The 20,052-nt window shown below is 38.3% G+C and overlaps 1 protein-coding gene across 3 annotated transcripts in view; it reads right to left on the reverse strand.

The window, feature by feature from the left end:
• Nucleotides 1-214: 214 nt before the first annotated feature.
• The window catches only part of LOC130906359 (C2 domain-containing protein 2), a 31,431-nt gene continuing 11,593 nt past the window's right edge, over nucleotides 215-20,052 (reverse strand). Inside the window, exons 5-13 of one of the 3 annotated variants that reach the window (XM_057820614.1) lie at nucleotides 19,821-19,937; nucleotides 16,499-16,610; nucleotides 14,449-14,557; nucleotides 14,289-14,353; nucleotides 14,078-14,193; nucleotides 13,838-14,006; nucleotides 11,407-11,648; nucleotides 11,071-11,338; nucleotides 215-5,763 (exon numbers count right to left, since the gene is read on the reverse strand). In XM_057820614.1, coding sequence (XP_057676597.1) covers nucleotides 5,549-5,763; nucleotides 11,071-11,338; nucleotides 11,407-11,648; nucleotides 13,838-14,006; nucleotides 14,078-14,193; nucleotides 14,289-14,353; nucleotides 14,449-14,557; nucleotides 16,499-16,610; nucleotides 19,821-19,937 — 1,413 coding nt within the window. In that variant the 3' untranslated portion in view covers nucleotides 215-5,548. The other 2 variants (XM_057820616.1, XM_057820617.1) reach the window with 2 other exon arrangements.

Below are 20,052 nucleotides of genomic sequence, written 5' to 3' on the forward strand. Positions count from 1 at the left end.
TGATCTATGAGCACCTGCCCCTCCATCGGTCTCTGCACGGCCCTGCTAAAAAGATTATATATTTAGGTTAAACCTACGCAAGGCGCAAGTTCCAAAAAATTACCAAAAGATAACGAGTATTTGCAGAAAACAAAAATTAAGTATTTATATTGAACAATATACCGTTTTATGAGTGCGCTCAGTTGAGTGTACGTTAGGGTGACAGAGCTGCAAATCAATTAATTGTGTTTTTATTCAACTTTTACACACCATTTGAATACATACTGAATATGAAAATGTTATGAGAACAATAATATCACAATCCCGGTCATTCAATCAGTAATTATTGCTGAAAATGAAACAATTTGATTAGGTTAATTTGTAGCCTGATCTGTTTTTTTTCCCATGCAAAAGATACCAACAACAACAACCCCAAATAAATGAACAGCCCTTGTGTTTTATAGTAGCATAGTGCAAACAGGATACTAGAGACTGCAAAAAAATTCAACCTCTGTTTTTAATTCTTCTTCAAAGAAACAGGATTCATAACTGCTAAAGAATAGACCATAACGAGCTATCCTGTTTCTGCAAAGATGAGACGCAACCTCGAACTATCTGGTATGAAGATTGGGCCAAAGTAGTAGTCTGAGCAGATTTGTGCCAAAATTTTCTGAAAGCATCTGTTAAACAAAGTCCGCCCATTGTTTTGCTTAATAATAAAGACTGAAGTTAGCAGTAGTTACCACAATGTGCCGACATAATTTAAGATGTAAATAACAATACAATCTTTAGCTGAACGTCTTATAGTGACTGTTTGTTATATTATGGATGGAAATGTGGCTAAAGAAAATGGCTGCTTTTATAACACAAGCATAGCTGAGTGTGGGTCATTTTTGTGTATCATATTTTCTGGACTATAAATTGCACTTTTTTGGGACATAGGTTGGCACGCCCCAGGGGCGGAACTCAAGGGGGTGCGACTGTACCAGAGCCTCTAAGCATACGCTTACACTAGGACGGATAATAGCCTTAAACATGTAATTAGTTAGACCAGGGGTTTTCAACCCAGTCCTCAAGGCACACTGTGGGTCCTGGTTTTTGTTCCAGCCGATCCAGCAGAGACAGTTGAACCAATGAGGCTTCTGCTAAAACAAGCCACACCTGACTGCAATCAACTGATTGCACTTGTAAAACACCAGATTGGGGAAAAAGTGTTGTCATCTTGTTTGGTAAGAATGAAATCCTGCACCCACAGTGTGCCTTAGTGGAATAGGTTGGGAACCCCTGAGTTAGACTATACAGCATGTCGGCTACACTAATATACGTCTTGTCCGGATTAGTTGTTACACGGATAATGTAGGCGACACAATCGGATACTAAGGAAGTGACGTCATGGAGCGTGCCATCGCCACTTTTAGCGCGGCACGCCGGCAATGTAAACAATGGAGGCGGACAATCAAGACGTGGCATTCCTGCTCGTCTTTTCTTCTCCACAGTCATTGTTTACAGTTTATCACAGAGTGCAGAACAGGTGTCTTTGCGGGTCATTTCTGGCTCTTTTAATGAGTGCATCTGCCTCTCCGCTAACCCGTAATTTTAAATGCGCTACCGGTTGGCTCGCTTAACATGAAGAACTGATGATCAATTCACACTTTTTTTTTTTTAACCTTCAAACGTGCGTCGCAATATGCTTGAATTCAGTGCCCACTGGTGGTCCTTCAATCACGGATTACACGCAAATGAGCATTGTATTACAGAGCTCGTCTCCCGCCTTAAGTCTCAGATCAGCCAGCTGCGCGGCTGGCCTCTCCCAATTCAATGACGACCGAACTGGAGTAAATAAAAATGCGTAGGGGAAAATTAAACTACGAAAAGTGAACTGCATGGTACTCCCAATCACAGAGGTGCGTGACCATTTTTTTTTCATGACATTTCCGCTTGTCAAAACTGTCGCCACTGTTATGCACAAGCACTCCTGGTTGCAGCTTCCAGGAAATACACGCAGCGCCACATCATATGTTTATATTTGTTATTTTCTTATTTATTATTTGCGCAACTTAGCATCGATTGTAACATCCCAAGTAACGGTGTCAGGCTTTTGTTGTTTTCTAAAGATTCATTTTAATCACAACTCGGGAACTAAAAGCTCGTAAAAGCCGAGTGTGGCCTCAGTCCCTTCACTCTAGCTCCCGCGTGATGTTTTCAAATGCGTTCACGAAAAAAAACAGTGATCACAAAACGCAGTTCCCGACCCCTGGTCTCGAAGTTATAGTAATATCGAAATTTCCTGCCGGCAAGTGATGAGTTTCCGTTTCAGAGGTAAACTGCGTGGGTGATGACGTAACACATAAGGCTGCTCCTTTTTACGCATGCGTAGTTTGCAGAAGTAAGGGGGGCCTTAAACGCACCTTCAACGTAGTGCAGACAGGTATAAAAATAGTCGGGAAAATACCCTGTAGAAAATTATTTGTCCTAGTGTAGACGTAGTCTAAGGGGCCTGCTTTGTCGAGTTAAAAAAAAAAAAAAAAAAAAAAAAAATTATAACGTTGGCGGAGGAAGACTAAAGCAGGGAATCTCCACCATCAGTTGACAAGACAGCTTCCACAGACATTGCGCCATGCCTTCCCTTAGGGGGCCGACCCAGGCAGAATGTTGAGTTGACTTTCACTGTGATAAACACAGGCTGCGTTCTCACACCGGATTTAGGTGGAAATAGGACGAAGGTTTTACTGCATACAAGCAGGCAGGAGTGTCTCAAAAGTGATTTGGTCGAGGACTCAAGCTAATGATTATATTAAATAGTACCATGCATGCACTTTGAAACGTGAAAAAAATCAATGGTTAAAATTAGTGTAACTGGCTTAAAATATTTACGTAAAATGAATGATAACTGCCCGTTTTTTTGCTTTTAACCAAGAATCTAGACTGTTTCACGTTCATATCTATAGAAATTCTTCAAATTTAAGCATTTATAATAATTTTCAACTTAAAAAGCTCTGTTTCGTGACGGCTGCACGTTGTTGCTAGTCTTTAAGCCACTGTGGCGCCGCCTCATCACCACAAATTCTTGTGAATAAATGCTCAAATCCCTGAATTCTTTATAGATATGGGCATAAAAACGTCTCGATTCCTGGTTGAAAGCAAAAAAAACCAGGAAGTTAGCTTTTATTTTGCGTAAATATGTCAAATGTGCTGCTAAATTTTAAGCCACACTGGCGCGGCCTTATCACCACAAAGAGCTTTATACCTTGAAAATTCTTGTGAAAAAATTCCTTGAATTCTTTATAAATGTGAACGTAAAAATTGTCTCGATTCTTGGTTAAAAGCAAAAAAATCAGGCAGATAGCATTAATTTTACGTAAATATTGCTAAATATGATGCCAATGCTGTAGCGGTTAATTTCTCCCATTGATTTTTTCCACGTGTCAAACACATGCATGGTACAAAGTTGCCTGGTACACCAGACTCACCGCTGTTCCAGCTATTGAGTCTGGCCACCATTCACTCGGATACAATTTCCAGGGCGGAGCAAGCCACAGCAAACAGACAGCGGAGTGGACCAATCAGCGACGGGCAGACGTGACGTTAGTAAAATGGCGACGGCAGGACGAGGGACCTGCGCGCGGAAGTAAACATACGAAGAGAGCGGAGTTTATTCAACATGGCTAGCGCGAGACAGACTGTTGTCAATGACTCGTGTCGATGTGTTTTTGGTCATTTAAAACTGATTTTACCGTGGACTGGAACATATTCTCGGCTCTGCCGTTCACCATCTGTGTTGTTGAAGAGATGACTTTCGACGCGCAAGAGTGACGTTGCTCGTGAAGAACACGTCACGCAAATAAACGAATCTGATTTGTCGATTGATTTTGTATCTGCTCGAAAAGGCCGTAAATGGGATGGTTCCCAGACTATTTCTCTCAGTGGAGAATAGTCTGGCAGAGCCAGGCAAGGTACAAAGAGTATAATAATTACGTTGAATCCTCGAACAAATCACTCCTGAGACAATCCTTCCTGTTTGTATCCGGTACAGCTTTCGTACTTTTTCAACCTAAATCCGGCGTTGGATCACTGCATGTGTTTAAGAATAACTGCGACCGACTGAAGCGGAGTGTGGGATGGCCCCCACTTGATGGTGTGGCGCAATGTCTGGGGAATGTGTCCCGTCAACATCATTATGAAGTCTATGATATGACATCGTCATTTCGGAGCTTAGCTCGCAGTCTAGCTAAGACTTAACTCCAACGTCGTGGCGAGGACAGTACAATGATGTTTAATACATGTGTTTGGATAGTTATTTTGAGATTTGGGGGGTATTCAGGAGTACTTAAGGGTTTATTCCGATTTACGCGGAAATCCAGGTTATGTCGCAATCGTAGGAACGGAACTCGTTTGTAACCCAGGGTCTACCTGTACTCAGGTGCGACTTATGCATGTTTTGATTTTAACAATGACAGCTACTAAGCCGCCTCCCTACTTCCAGAATTGGCTGAGTTGTTGAAGAATGATACTGAAGATGAGAAAACTAATGGATTTGGTAGCGATTTGTAGTGAGATCGAGAGTTTGGTAATCGCGTTGTTTAGGCAATAATCATTTTTATAATCAAACATAAGTTAACATATTATATTGGCAGATGCCTATATAGCCTGAAGATCTCCACTATGTTATTACTATAATGAGATTTTATAGTCCAGTGTGATTTATGCCCCCCCATTTTTTGTTTAGTGCGACTTGGAGGCCAAAAAATACAGTACATGAAAATTGAAACCTATTTTGGGAAGACTAAATACATTAGAATTTTTCAAAACACGCGCATATCATATCAAGACAGTTTTTAATCTCTGAGAGCTCAGACTTCACAGTCATTGTAATGATTTATAACCCCACTCATCTGTATTTCACATTGCATGGCTAATAGTGATTTTTGATACATCACTGTATTTGCAAATCACTCATGTCTGATGTAGTACTGATTCCGGAATTAAACTTCAAAGAAAAAGCTATGCATTCCAATGCTGTGGCTAAATACTATATTTAGAGTATTCCTGCGCAAAATTGGTCATATTACTAACTCCGACTGACAAGATTTGATGCAATGAGTCATCTCCCTTTGTGAATATTTGGAACAACAGTCATTGCACTGAAAATACAAAAGATGCTGAAAACAGTGCAAATACCATTCTCCTCTTCGTCTTTGGTCCTGTTGATCCATCGTACGAAAGTCATGGTTTCACAGCAGTGATGGGTTACGTTTTCCACTCAACATCACGGAGGTAGCGACGAAGGTCAAGTTCAGTCCCTTCGGCTGGTAACAAGGCCACACAAGCGCTTAAGAATGCTGCTTAAAACCAAATTTAGGAAACATGCAAAATAATATTCTCCCAAGTAGGATGAAAATATGTCATCTTGTGCTGTGTACACTTGTGTTAAAACAGGATGCAGCAGTCAGAGACCATACTCTGCAGTATTGTCACATAGGTACTCTGGCCAGCCCACTGCAAGACGAAAATCCCAAGTACATTGGACACAGTGCAAGTTTGAGGTGGTTGTTGTCTTTAGGGGGAAGTGTCAGGCAGGTGGGTGACCGGTGGAAGCAGAGCCATTAGCTTTACTTTTGCTCTTGCGACTGAGCATGCGGCTGAGCGTGGCTGTTTTGCTGGCCCTCTCCACGGTGGTAGGGGAATCCAGGTAGACCAGGTCGTTGTGTGACTGGCTCATACTGGGATCCTTGCGCTGGTGACGCCGCCGGAAGAAGAGCTTGGCGCTCTTCTGAAGGAAGCTGCCTGCATTACAGAAATGGACAGTGAGGAGTGTGGGAGAGGCATGCATTCATCTCAGGACAAACACAATGGCAAGACGGTATCATGATGTCTTTGTGTATTGACTTCATTTTGAATTAACTTAATGACATGACATTCTGTTTAGCAACAAATACAGTGGATCCCAATGACACGAGCATCGTCACAAGAGAAAATGCGAGCAAATGCAAGCAAATTTTCACAAAACTAACGACGGGCGAAATCAAGAAAAGCCTCTCTCTCGCTTAGCGTGTATGTGAACTCACCCTTTCGCTTTGACTCCCCAAGTGTCTCGGCGTCCCGCTAGGTGGCATACGAGCATCTTGCATCAACAAAATCCCTATTTGCCCACAAAATTCTAGATGAGCGGTAAGAATTTTCTAGAATTTTGTAACAAAGTGCATCCGAATCATTTGTGTTTACAAGTGAACATTAACTATGTTCCCCAGTTTACTTACACTCAAAATGTTGTTTTGTTCATCTCATGCTATCGTTTCCTCTAATGTTAAGGTGTATGTATGACTGCCCGTTCTCTCTTTCCACCTGCTTGGCTGGTTGACTCGTGCTTTCGTTACATCGCTAGACTTCCAAGAGTTATATGGGAGATCGTGGGAAGTATTCCGCGCATTTACTGGAATTTCTTATGGAGACAGTCCATAAATGATATGAGCACATTCACATTACGAGCTTGGTCATGGAACGGATTGTGCTCGTATCATCAGTAGAGCTGTCCTGACTAGTCGACGTAGTCAACATCAACTATGAAGTAAATGAGTCAACGAGCACAACATCCCGTAGACGGTTAATGAAGGGTTAAAAAAATATATATGCGTGGAAAGTTGAGAATCGCAGACGTTCGGTATGGGAAGTGGCACAAAGCCAAAAAAGCGCACCAGAGTGGCCAAAACATTGACTTACTTCAACGAAACAAAGGAGGGTACACTGTTGTGTCCTGTCTCTTCAATGACAAGCTTGGCTGCACGTCGGCCGTGAATGAACACCTAAAGCGCTGTCACCCAGTTGTAATTTTGGAAGACGACAGGAGACAACAAGCTGGCAGATCGTAAGTTCATCTGACTAACTAACTACATTTTTTATTGAATTTGCTAAGCCTGTCGTGATATGCAATGAGTCCATTTATCGCACGGTAAATAAAATTGAGGGTGGTAATTTTCACGGCTGAGTTTTATTGCCTAGTGCGTGCATGCGTGCATACATTTGTTCGTGCGTGTACACGTGCGTGTTGATGGCATATGAGACTCCAGTTCTTTTCACAGATGTTTACTAGTCGTCAACAATTACCCGGGTTGGACACTTTCAGACTTGTCCTGTGTTGGCGACTCCGTGCTGTCTGTGCGCAGAGGGCGTTTGGCGGGAATTTATAACCCGGACATCACGTCATTTTTGGTCGGCAGCGGCAACAAAATAAACAACACATTTCCAAAGTTTGACGATGGACTGTCTCTTCCTCGGCTCATAGTAGCTATTTAATTTCATTATGTTTCCAGTTTAATTTTGCTATCTTTACAGTTTGCCATGTTAATAATTGCGATGTTTGTTTACAGCTTTTCGTTTTACTGCAAAGAAAGAGGAAATGACGATCGGCCCAGCATGATATTTACTTCATCAGCCTTTGTGCTGGGAATTAAACAGCTGCTTACAACATGCCGCGTCTCGGGTAAGTCCCAGACATTATACTAGGACACGTGCCGGTTAATGTCCGTGTCATTTCCATGTAAATCGACCCGGGAAAGTGCTTTCAGACATATGGGCTACCCGTTCAAAGCCTGGGATAATCAGTTCATCTTAAAGGAGCTTTAGAGTCCTCTCCAAAAGTATTTGAACAGTAAAGTCCATTCTTTTCATTTGGGATACTAGTTAAAAAATGAATATCAGATGAATATCAGACAAAAGTTCTGAAGTCCATCTTATATTTCATCATAATTACATTTTGATGTGTTAAACAACTCAAGACAGATCTTCTTTTGTTTGTCGCCACCCAGTTTTCTAGTGCGCAAAAGGTATTGGAATAGACAATAAATGATTTTGCAACAAAAAAATAATAAATATTTGGTGACAGAATCCTAACTTTCAATCACTGCATCAAGCCTGTGACTCATCGACTTCATCAGACTGTTGGATTCTTTATTTGAAATGCTATTCCAGGCCTTAAACCGCTTAAATTTAAGAAATTTGACATAGAACAGAATTTAACGCTAATTCTGGGGCAAATTTCCAAAACATCAAAAGTCAGAATGTGCTTACTGTATTATGGGACAGAAAATTCGAAAACTCACTGTGGCTATTGAGAGTGTGCTGTAGAAACTTCAGTTGGAAAGTGCAAGGCTCAGACTAATAACTTCAACTAGAGCCATCATAATGGTGCAACTGAAGTTGGATATTTATTAATTGGTTAAAAAAGACTTGTGCATGTGAGTTGTTGTCCGTGAATATGCCATGTGATAAATGACTTATCATCCAAATTCACTATGAACAGTTAATTATGACGTTGAAAATAATTTTAATGCATTATAAAAGGGGAATGGATTGAAACTAACAATGTGACCTACTCAAACTACACACATTAAAATCTAAAGGACTAAAGATACTACCCATAACTGGTAACTTACTCATTTGGGTACAACGCGTGCTTTGAACTGCTTTCCTCTACAACGGCAATGACAACACAAAGATTCAGACAGTGATGAGGAAAGAGGAAAAACAAAACAGACTGTAGAAATATGAATTAACAGACATGAAAAAAAAAGCTGGTGAAAAATAGTCAACTTCTGCTTTGCAATTTCACTGAGAGTGAGGCGAAACAGTATTAGCTACACCTGCAAACTCAAAAAAAATCTTATCCACGTCAAGTTCTAAGAAATACAGTAAAGTGAATTACTTTTTTTATTTCTTCTTCTATTGACTACATAGGCAATATTTAGATACTGGTAATAATATTTCTAACTGTAATGGACATTAACTGCTATATAAGAAAAAATAAAACAGTAGCTGGGGATTAATAGACAGTAGAAATGTGCTGTTTGTTGGTAAGGTTCTCTGAAAAGCTCAATGTTAGTTATATATGCTTCAGAGCTGCAGGTATTGATTATTTAGGTTATCGATTAGTTCGGATAATTGAGTAATCAGATTACGAACATTTAATGCGTTGCAGGGTAAATTTTAGGAGATATAAAACAAAATGTGTGCCAAGATTGCACTTTCAAAAGACATTATATAGAGTCTTACTTCAAACGATGCAGAATAGCACTTTCATTTCACAAGAGCAATAAATGCATTTAAAACTAAATTAAAATACCTGAGCTTTGCCTCAAATGGTATAAATAGATGACGATCCAAGTACAATAAAAGAAAAATTGGCTAACTTGCATAGGAAAAGTTCGCTAACTTAAATGCTATAAAATGCAAACTTTTTTTTTTATTTACAAAGCTTTTAACATATCGTTCAAAGACATATTCCCACAAAAAAAACCTGCTAAATATACTTCTAAATTAAAGTAGGAATGCATAAACAAACATATTAGCTCAAACAAAAACTTACAACCTTATGTTGGTCTTAACAAGGAGCGCCCGGATTCAGCCATGTTCGACGAGTTATTTCATATTCACTGTTGTCACTAGAGGGCAGTGTATCCACGGAACACTTTCAAAACAAATTATTACAATGCAACTCTAATTAAAGAAATAATCGTAGCAGCAAAATTTGGCAAGTTTATGTTTGAGCTTATGTTTTTTTTTAATGCATTCGTAATTTAATTTATAGGTATATTTAGCCGTGTTTTGTGGGAATATGTGTTTGATCGATTTGTTGAGAGCTTTGTTAAAAATGTTAGAATTTCATAGCATTTAAACTAGCGGACTTTTGCTGTGTAAATTAGCCAATTGTGATTTTGGAATGGAATGGAATTTTATTGTCATCATCATCGGTCTCATTGACAATCATTGACAATTACAAAATGTGATATGATTTGCCCGAAGGAACCGAAGAAGAAGACAAAGGCGGACGGGATGAAGCATATGCTTATCAGTTTCCCGTCCCCCATACAACTAAAGACGCACATTCAGGCATGGAACATACATCAAAACTGTACAATAACACAATCAACAATCTGAGTTTAGTAACTTAGCGTCCAGTCAAGCAGCTCGATTAATTTCAGGGCGTACAAGGTTATGGCTTAGTCATGTCCCTGACATTTTTGCATCTGTTTGCTGTGGAACATTTTGTTGTGGCTATGTGTGTGACAAAAGTGATTATGTCTTATCACAGCTGGTGTAAGTAGCGGCAACAATTGGCGCACACAAAGGTCACTGTAACAGTTTCATCAGACATGAATGTATGAAAACAAACAACATGCTGTACATATTTTATCCCAAGATTAATGTCTCCACAACGAAAACATACTTATTCGTTTTATACAGTATCTTTTCCATATTCATTTTGTTGTACTTCGATCCTCATATATTTATTTTTTATACCATTTGAGGCTAAGCTCGGGTATTTTAAGTTAATTTTCAAGAAAGTGCAACTCTGCATAGTTTGAAGAAACACTCTGCAATTTTATTTTGAAAGTGCAAGCCTCTGTTTTACATCCCTAAAATTCATTCTTCAACGCATTAAATGTTCCTAATCTCGATTATTCGGACTAACTAGTTGATAGATTAATCAACTACTAAAATAATCGCTAGCTGCAGCCATAGTTCTATGAATATAACTTTGAATATAAGAGTAAACGGGGATTATTTATGTCTTATTTGTGTCCTCTTTTGTAAACCAAAATAGGCTACTTCTTGTTCATTTTGGGGCACTTACCATTGATTCTGGGGCAATTCTGGGTTACTTCCTGTTGGTTTTGGGGTCAATGCATGTTGAGTTTAGGGCATAATAAGCTTTTAATTGGTTTATTTAATCTATGCACTGTTTGTATGTAATTAATATTAATTAACTTATCACATTGTTCATTCAGCAAGCATTTCTGGTTTTATGGTTATGATTTTTTTTCTTTGTGAATATTGGTACCCTTCTGTAAGAGAAACAAACAGCTGTATAGGTAATCCTTAGCCGTTTAATTATCTCAAGACAAAGATTATCGAGTAAACACGTTAACCCTATATCATGCACAGTAACGCTTTAAAATTCTAGTTTTGGTCAGCCTTGGAGGGAGATTTTGTTAGAGAATTCCCATGGGACTCCATGTTATATGACCTTTTTGAAGTTCTGACTTTGGAGCAAAAACTAAACCCTCAGTAGTACAGGCAAATTGCAATGTCTCTCACCTCTTCTCTTTTTGCAGCTGACCTCTGACACACACATGGAAAGTGAAGTATGATTCAAGTCCTCTCCTGTGTGGGACTCCCAGGTATCAGGGGGGCAGCCCAATCCACTGGGACCTTGCTGGTGTTCTGAACCCTCCAGGGGGGTACTTGTCCCCGACACAATTGCTGTGGTCATATCCTGAGAGGAGCTTTCATCTGACAGGGACGCATCCATCGCTGCAGCATAGCCTGCCATCAGAGCCAGCTCATCGTCCTGGGACAATGGTGTCTGGGGATCATAGTCATGCAGATTATAAACATGAAGTAAACTCAGAAATTGAGCTAACTCATCCCTACTTTCGTAATCCCAGAGATGATGATAGTACTCTTCTTCACCGGGGACCTGAGCTTTTGCTTAGCAGACTGATGGAGTTGTTTGATGGCAGCCTCAGCCACAGGATCAGTGCCATTCAGCATCAGTAACTCAGTGTCTGAAGAAGACAAAGCCTTGCTGACCGTTCCTCCCAGCATTGACGTCTGCTCTGAAACTCGCCGTTCTGAAAGCTTGGGCTTGTGGGCCATTGCTTTTTGCGAAGAATCTGAAGGTAAAGAAAATTGGCTTTAGATAAGAATGTGAACATAATCTTTGGAACCAAGTTGTTGCAAAATTGCATAGTTTAGATGCGATTTGCATACAGGATGTTGTTCATAATGTGTGCTCAATCGGATTATCTGAAATGTTAATATGATTTAATGGTCAAAACTTAAGAGTGTAACAGTATCTGCATCACGGTTCGATGCACGCAGTCAGACGGCGAATACATTTGAGTTTAAAAAAAAAAAAAAAAAAAAAATGTAATGCGCCTAAACCAACAACTGATATTACGGGAAAAAGAAGACAAACTAAAATAGATGAAGAAGTAGTGATCACTGATCACTACTGGGAAAGTTATTGCAAATGTACAGAGTAGAAACTCTAAAATGCAGTGTTACTAACACTTTTGAAGTGTGTTTATTTCATTTACAAATCAGGAAATTTTATTTTAGTCAATTTTACTCTAGCCTTATGCTGAAGTCGTTGAAACACTGAGTGAGTATTCATTTTGAACTATTTCAAGAGATGCTTTTTCAGTTTTGGAACGATTTGTACTTTTTATTTTAGCCAATATAAAATAGATCTTATGTGGGAGTGTGTGTTCACTGGTACTGGTTTACAGTTAACTGTGTGTGATCCAACATTGAAAATGATAGTATCTTATTTGTATTAAAAAAAAAAGTTACCAAGGTTGCAGCTGCAAGGCTCAACTCTCCCCTACCGGTTGTTGCTTAGTGTCACTGAGTTAGCTGTGCTACACGATGGCTGGAGGAGGTGAAACTCCTCTGAACTTTTTCCCCCCATCGAAGAAAAAGAAATCGCTGGTATGGGAATACTTCGGCTACAGGAAAGTTACAGACGGCCGCGGCTTAGATTAGAAAGGGCCAGCCAATATGTAAAATATGTTTGCCCAATGCAGATTCTTGTCTTTTGACAAGGTGATGATGCTGCTTTGGTTTGTTGTTGTTCCAGTGAGATTTACAAAGATGACTGCCGAAAGAAAACATCGAAATTCCCTCACCCTTGATGATATGGGGCTGCATGTCAGGCAAAGGCACTGGGGAGATGGCTGTGGTTAAATCTTTAATGAATGCACAAGTTCTCATTGAAATTTTAGACAGCTTTCTTATCCCTTCAATTGAAAATATGTGTCATTTTTCAAGATGACAATGCATCATGCCATAGAGCTAAAACCGCTAAAGCATTCCTTGGAGAAAGACTCAATGTCAGTCAATGTCATGGCCTGCAAATAGCCCAGATCCCAACCCTATTGAAAACCTGTGGTGGAAATTGAAAAAAATGGTCCACAGCAAGGCTCCAACCTGCAAGGATGATCTTGCAACTGCAATCAAAGAGAGTTGGCACCAAATTGATGAAGAATACTCATCAAGTCCATGCCTCAGAGACTGGAAGCTGTCATAAAAGACAGAGATGGTGCTACTAAATACTAGAGATGTGTTTTGATTGTTATTTCTTTGTTTCTCATGATTCCATATTTTTTTCCTCAGAATGGAGTGATTCCATATATATTTCCCTGTACTTGCTCTATAAAAGTAACTTTTTTTTTACAAAAGTCATTTTCTGACTACCACAATGTTTTCTATTAATTTCTTTTCGTGTTTCTGTATGGTAAAGGGTTGCACTTTTGAACTAATTCATTATTTTTTCAAGCTTTTTAATCAGAGTTTGTTCTACATGATAAAATTTCTGAGTGAGTGCTCGTCCGAGACTGGGGATTCCATACTTTTTACTAGGGTTTGTATATAGCAATCCACTGTATTCGTGCACTTTCTACTCCTTTCATGTTTGTCAAATAAAGGGTGGCTAAAATTCTTTGACTCTTTTATAAAACACTTCTATTTTATCAGCAAATCTTGTACATTTCAGTGTGCTCATCGTTAGCTTCAAGCCACGGCATGACCTGGAGGCACTTTTCAGAATAAACTCTTGTTCTGCCCTTCTTCAGACTTGTTAGGTGTTTCTTTTTTGATTGTGAAAAACCAAAGAAACACTTTTTTTTCTTTTCGCAGTTTAACTTACAGGTACGCAAAGGCATGTCATGATGCACATGACGTTATGTCTTTGGGACTTAAGTTGCGTATGCGTAGCTGCGTACCAATTATGTGCATTCCTTGACATAGTAAATGTTCTATTAATGGCTTACTACAACTGTTTTTCTTTTTGCCGTCATACCAATGCTGAGTCCTGGGTGAAGCATCCGACCCGGTTTGCTCTTGACTGCAGTGACAGTGGTAACCACTGTTCCACATGGCATGACAGTACGGTCCATCTCAACTTTCTTGGTGGAGGCTGGGGTTGGAGGCTGCCAGGACCTAACTTCACTTGGATCCAGGTAGGTAAACTGAAAAATGAGGTTGTCCACAATTAAAAACTACAAAACTGTTACTGGGAAAAACAATTTACGAGTCTTACATCAGTAGTAAGTGATCCAGTCACTACATCTTTGGTTATGAGTGAAAATGTTTGTTGCCCTTTAGGCTGCTTCCTAACAAGGTCAAAAGGCACTGACACCTGGCCAAGAAGCTTTTCTGAAATAAAGAAAATACAGTTCAGTCGGACAGCTAAGAATGTAACAGTCACTGCATTCATACAAAATACCACAAAAACAAACTTGTTTCCTCACCTTCTTGAGGTTGGCCATCATTTACCAGCAAAATAATAAGCTCTTTTGATCGCCCATTCAGCTCGCTGCAGGGAAACAAAAATGGATAGTGAGAAAATAGAATTTTGGGAGCCTTAATGAGAATACTAGTTTCGGTGGTGCTTTCTACTGTGTAACGTACAAGACAAATGGCTGATCCCAGGCAGGATTGGCGGTGTTCTTCAAAACAGATGTATTAAACTTCTGAGGAGGGTCATTTAACTGCAGTACACATATAGGATTTATGCTGCCTGCAAGCAGAAAATATATTTTTAAGTCCACATCACAATTAGAACAATGGAGTGTACTACATAGCCCGTTATCAAGACCGACTGTCAACTAATAGGATATGAAAACATCAATCAGCAAATATATTACATCTACATGAGAGTAAATATTGACGCCATATCAGTCTGAAAAAAGGACTTGTTTTCATTGACTCGTACAAATTTATCAAACTGACGTTAACAAAACAAAATGTGTTGCTGCTAAACGTAATACAGTGTATTATAGGGTTAGGATGATACACTTAAACTCACTATACATTTAAAATTACTTTGAAGCGCCAGGGTCACGATACGATGCGTAATTGGAACTTTTATTTTTTTGGTCACATTTTGTGGACTTCGGGCTTTAAAGAATGTTATCTAGAGCTAGTGAAATACATTCCACACACACACACAAAAAAAAGTTTTCAAGACAAACACTGAGGGAAGGCTATAATTTCTAAATAAAAATGAATCACAATTTATCGTAACAGCACTTGTTGCATTTTGTTCATATAGTAACATAAGTAAATTAATATTTTCTTAAACAAATAGCCATAGAAGTTTCAACACTGTTGGCTCCTGGGCAGGCTGTCACCTGCTGTCAACAATGATGTCATCCCAAAATACTGCAACTCTTGCATCCCAGCATGCAATGCGGCACTAAGGCCATAACTTCATGTTCTGTTCTAATTATTTCTGCAGTTAGTGTTGCAGTTGTTGTTGCTAATTATGCTATTTAGTTTTTCGTGTGATCATTTTAGTTTTGTTTTGAAACCGTGAGTTTGATTGACATTTGATTTAATCACGTGCAACAACTTGCCATTGTTTGTGAAGTGGGTGGAAGCCTTTCCTTTTGCCTTCTCAATATAAGCAGGAGTTGGACATTCCTGACTCATGAGAAAATTACTGAGTCAGTGAAGCAATCTGACTAAATTATTTATGGGCTATGTTTCTAAAATCATGTGGCAGTGCATATAGTCTCCATGTCTCGATCTCGATCCATTTTCCCCCCCAAATACGATGTTTTGTACCGCAATATATGGTGAAATGATATTCTGTCTCAATATTGCTTTGGGTGACTTCCTGTTCCAGATTTTAAGAAGTACAAATATTTTACCAGATGAATTACTGTTTACTGTATGTACATTGATATTAATAATAATAATAATTCAGGAGATGTCCCATGAAATAAAATGAATTTTGGCACAACAAACTGAAACAAGACATGAAATTTCATACACAAGCCTTCAAATTTGATAAGCAGTCTATGTCCTCAACCCACACCAAGTCTTATAATTGAAGCTGTCAAGTAAGTGGTTCTTTACCTGATTGATAGCGAAGTACAGTGACTCAAAGTATTTAAGAAGGCAAATCACAATTTTTCAAGACCTCTAATTAAGGAGAAAATATGTTTAAACACGAAAAAATTACGCCACAACAATTTTGTTACACTAGGTATAGCCACGCACTTACACACTGTTGGACTCGAGCACAGGTGCATAAGACGATTGGTATGAGTGACATCATCCTTAGGCAGAGGGTTCACTGATTTTTCCCCCTTCTGTCATTGTTTGCATGCTATCCTCATTAAAATATGAAAACCTATAAATGTTTGGGTGGTTTTAGCTAAAGCAGACACCTTTTTTACATCTGTGTGATTTTGACAAAGATCAGATCACATTTGATGGTGATTTTGTGTAGAAAAGTGAGAAATTCCAAAAGGTTCAGATACTTTTTCATTCCACTGTAGCTTTGTATTCCAATTAGAATTGTTTCAGAAGTCCAAACTGAATCAAAATGCTTCATATAAACTCCTCAATCGCTATACACAGATCCAATCCAAATGGAATTTCATTGTACTGTAGCTATATGGTACATTCGGAGTAGCCGGACTAGATGATGAGTTGAGAACAATAATCTTACCTGCAGCATCATCCTGCTGACTGAGTATCACGCGAATGTTTTTCACCAGCAGCTTCCAGTCGTGTGCGCGAGGTGGTTTGGGGGGTGAAAACACTTTGTTGCAAGTTTCCTGCTGAATGATGTAAAAAAATGTTTGTTTTTTCATTTCTAATAATGTCCATATTACCTCATGCAGAAGCACTTGTATTTACACAATTACCATTACACTCTACAACAGTAAAGGAACACACATTAGAATATTTTACATTGACGTAGATATTTAAAGGCCAACTTCAAAAAATGTTTTTTCTGCTTGTTTGCATAGCCTTTTGACTTTTAACGGGGACTGCAATTTAAAAACGGCATAGATGTCTTCAAACTTCAGACAGTTCACACTTATTTTGACCTATGTTATGCATAAAACAGAAGAAAATACAGTGGTGCCTCACGACAAAAAATTGGTTTCAGAGTGGCTTTCTTATCATGAATTTTTCAAAAATGAATAATGTTTTACATGTCACTCGTCCAATTGGTTCCAAGCTATACTAAAATACCACATTATATTTGCTTATTGCCTGTTTTCATTTTTAAGTGGAACTAGTTTGTGAGGTTCCAGCTTATTCTACAAATGTTATCACATGGCTACTTGAGCTAATAGCAAACATGGAGTGCTAAAAAAACGAGCTAACTTCGGCAGTCATTGCTTGCCATTTCATTCGGCTCTTTGCAAGTTACTTTCTTCTTTTATTTCATTTACATGGGCATTGTGGTGTGTATATTTGCTTTGTTTAAATTTATAGTCGAACATATTTACATTATTATCTTGCTTCAAGAGGGAACGATCTATTAGAGTACACATTATCTTTAAGATGATGAATCATTTTTCGTAAAAGAAAGTGGAAAAAGCTTATAATTTTTTGGGTAAAATTATTTATTACATCTACAGAAGCTTTCATATATTAAGGTCCCACTATACTATACTGTACTTTAACTGGAATTCGACAGATCTCGAAACCATGAAATAACGCTTGATAATCATCATTTTATTGTTAAGAGAATTTATGAATATAATGCGTGTGTGAATTAATTTTTTTATTGCAAATGACAGAAGAAAATAATTCCATTTTTTGTTTTTTTGCCCAAAAGAAAATTTTGCAATAAATTATTAAAATGATTATTCCATGGAAACGAGTTTGTTTCTTTGCATAGTTTAAGGATGCAACAACTAATCGATTAAAATGATTAATAGATTGGTTGCCAACCTTTTGGGTGCTTGTTTGTGTGTAATGTGAGGCTGCGCGTGCGCCAGTGATTAGCGCAAGAGAGAAAGAGTTCACTGCTACACTCAGGTTGGGTTGCTGAATCAATAATATGACGATGTGTCAAGAGTTCGATTGTATTTTTTGTTGTTAGATATAGTGTGCCTGCATCATAGGTGAGTAAATGAAATCAATTGTATATTTTGTATTCTTTGCTAATGAGACGTTACTATTTTGCACGGAGTGCTAAGCTAGTTAGCGATTATCCTAATCAGTGTCTTAAGTGTCCGTTTCTATTGTGTTTTGGAGAAGCATATTAGCACTTGGGTTGCTATTAGATAGTAAAGTCATTGACAGAATTTCCATTAGCGCTTTGCCCACAAGACAAAAATGTCAATCAACACCACTTTTTTAAAATTTATTTGAACGGGACTTTTGTCTGATTTGTGTACTGAGAAAATCTGTTTATGTTTTATACTCACAACCTTCATTAAAAAAGTACAATTGTAGACTACAGTACAGTTAAGTCAGGAAGCTACAATAAAACAGTTTTAAGAGAAGTAGTCTGTCTTCATTGTTACTTACAACAACAACCCTAAACCCTAAAACAACTTCAAGTTAAATTGAGAAGGTAATTGAAAAAAGTGACATTTATCCAATTAAACATCTCATTAATCGTTAGTTACAGCGCTAATGTAGTTATTATTTTGTATTTGGGGGCTAACAGCACAAATGGGGAAGAGAAAAAGACATTTCGATAGATTTTCTGAACTTTATTTACAATTAGATATGTGTCGATAACCGGTTTCAAGGTATACCATGGTACGAAAATGTCAAGGTTTCAAAACAGCAAAGATTTTACATCACACCGTGCCTAAGGTATTAGCTATTTTTTATGTCCCAAAATTGCATGGAGAAATCCCTCACTTGCAGTTGTAAGGCTCAACACTCCCCCACAGGTTGTTGCTCAGTGTGAGTCAGCTGTGCTAAACGATGCTTGGAGGAGATGAAACTCACTCAACTTTTACCCCCCCATCGAAGAAAATGAAATCGCTGGTATGGGAATACTTCGGTTACAGAAAAGTTACAGACGGCCGCGGCTTAGAGGTGGAGGGCCAACCGACATGTAAAACATGTTTGCAGGGGTTGCTGCCGAGGAGACAATACCTCCAATATGGTTTCGCATTTATACAAAATTAAAGGTTAGTAAACACTGTCGTGAATGTTTCCCACCAGCTACGAGAGTTACCTTGAGCATGTTTAGTGTGTCTAGCGGTGGTGAAACAGGTCGTGTTTTTTTCTCTCTGGCAACTGCGTGTTGAGAAAGAGCGTGTGTGTATAATGTAAACATGATACGAGTCATACACACGTGCTTTTTATGGAAAATAATTCAATTATTTTTGTTCTGATGGTAATAATGTTGAGCTTTGGCTGTGGGTTTCTGCTCACCTAAAGGACTGCATATTTATTTCTAATTTTATTTAGCAATTTAACATTATACTTATGTTCAAATTTGCTAATGTTTTGAAAAATCCTGTTCAATAGAAAAAAAAATGTTTATTTTTAAACAAAGATATTTCTAAGTAACACATTTTAGAGCTGTAACTGCAATGCAGTGATACCGTGAAACCGTGAACTTTTGGCTTAAGGTCACCATACCGTCAGAATATCATACCGGCAACATGCCTATTTACAATACTGTACTTCCTTCGTTCAACATTTATTTTGCCTTTTGTCTTCATATATTATTTTTACTTATTTATTTATGTATTCTGTATTATTTAACATTTTTATTTTATGACCATATATAATGACAGCTAGAAAAAGGAATTTATGTGATAAAAGAAACAAAATGTTAATCCAATTTTATAAATCTAGGCTATCAGAATATAAATATTTGCAGCTGGGGTAGTCAAATACACTATAAAGGAATTCTTTAGCAGTGAACTAATGCTTGTCAAATCTTTTGTGATAAGGCTTGCCTATAAAATCAAACAAAAGCTGAAAGCAAACATTAAGCTAACATATTTTTTTTTCATTGTTTGGTACTTTTAAAATGAAGCATGACCTAACCACCAACCCACCTTGACATCAGAGGCCTGAGAAGGCTTGCATCTCAATATTACAGATGGTCGGGTCACACACAAAGCTTGCTTCAACTGCTCTTTTATTGTTGCCACACAGGAAGTGCTGACATTGTCCTGATAAGAGACAAGTAGTGAGGAAAAAAAAAAAACGTTGAATATGTTAGTCAAATATGCATTAAACTTGACCTCTTTAATGTAGACACCAATTTAGTCACTCGAAATCGCATTC

Source organism: Corythoichthys intestinalis, chromosome 18 (genome assembly GCF_030265065.1).
Source record: "Corythoichthys intestinalis isolate RoL2023-P3 chromosome 18, ASM3026506v1, whole genome shotgun sequence".
NCBI lineage: Eukaryota > Metazoa > Chordata > Actinopteri > Syngnathiformes > Syngnathidae > Corythoichthys > Corythoichthys intestinalis.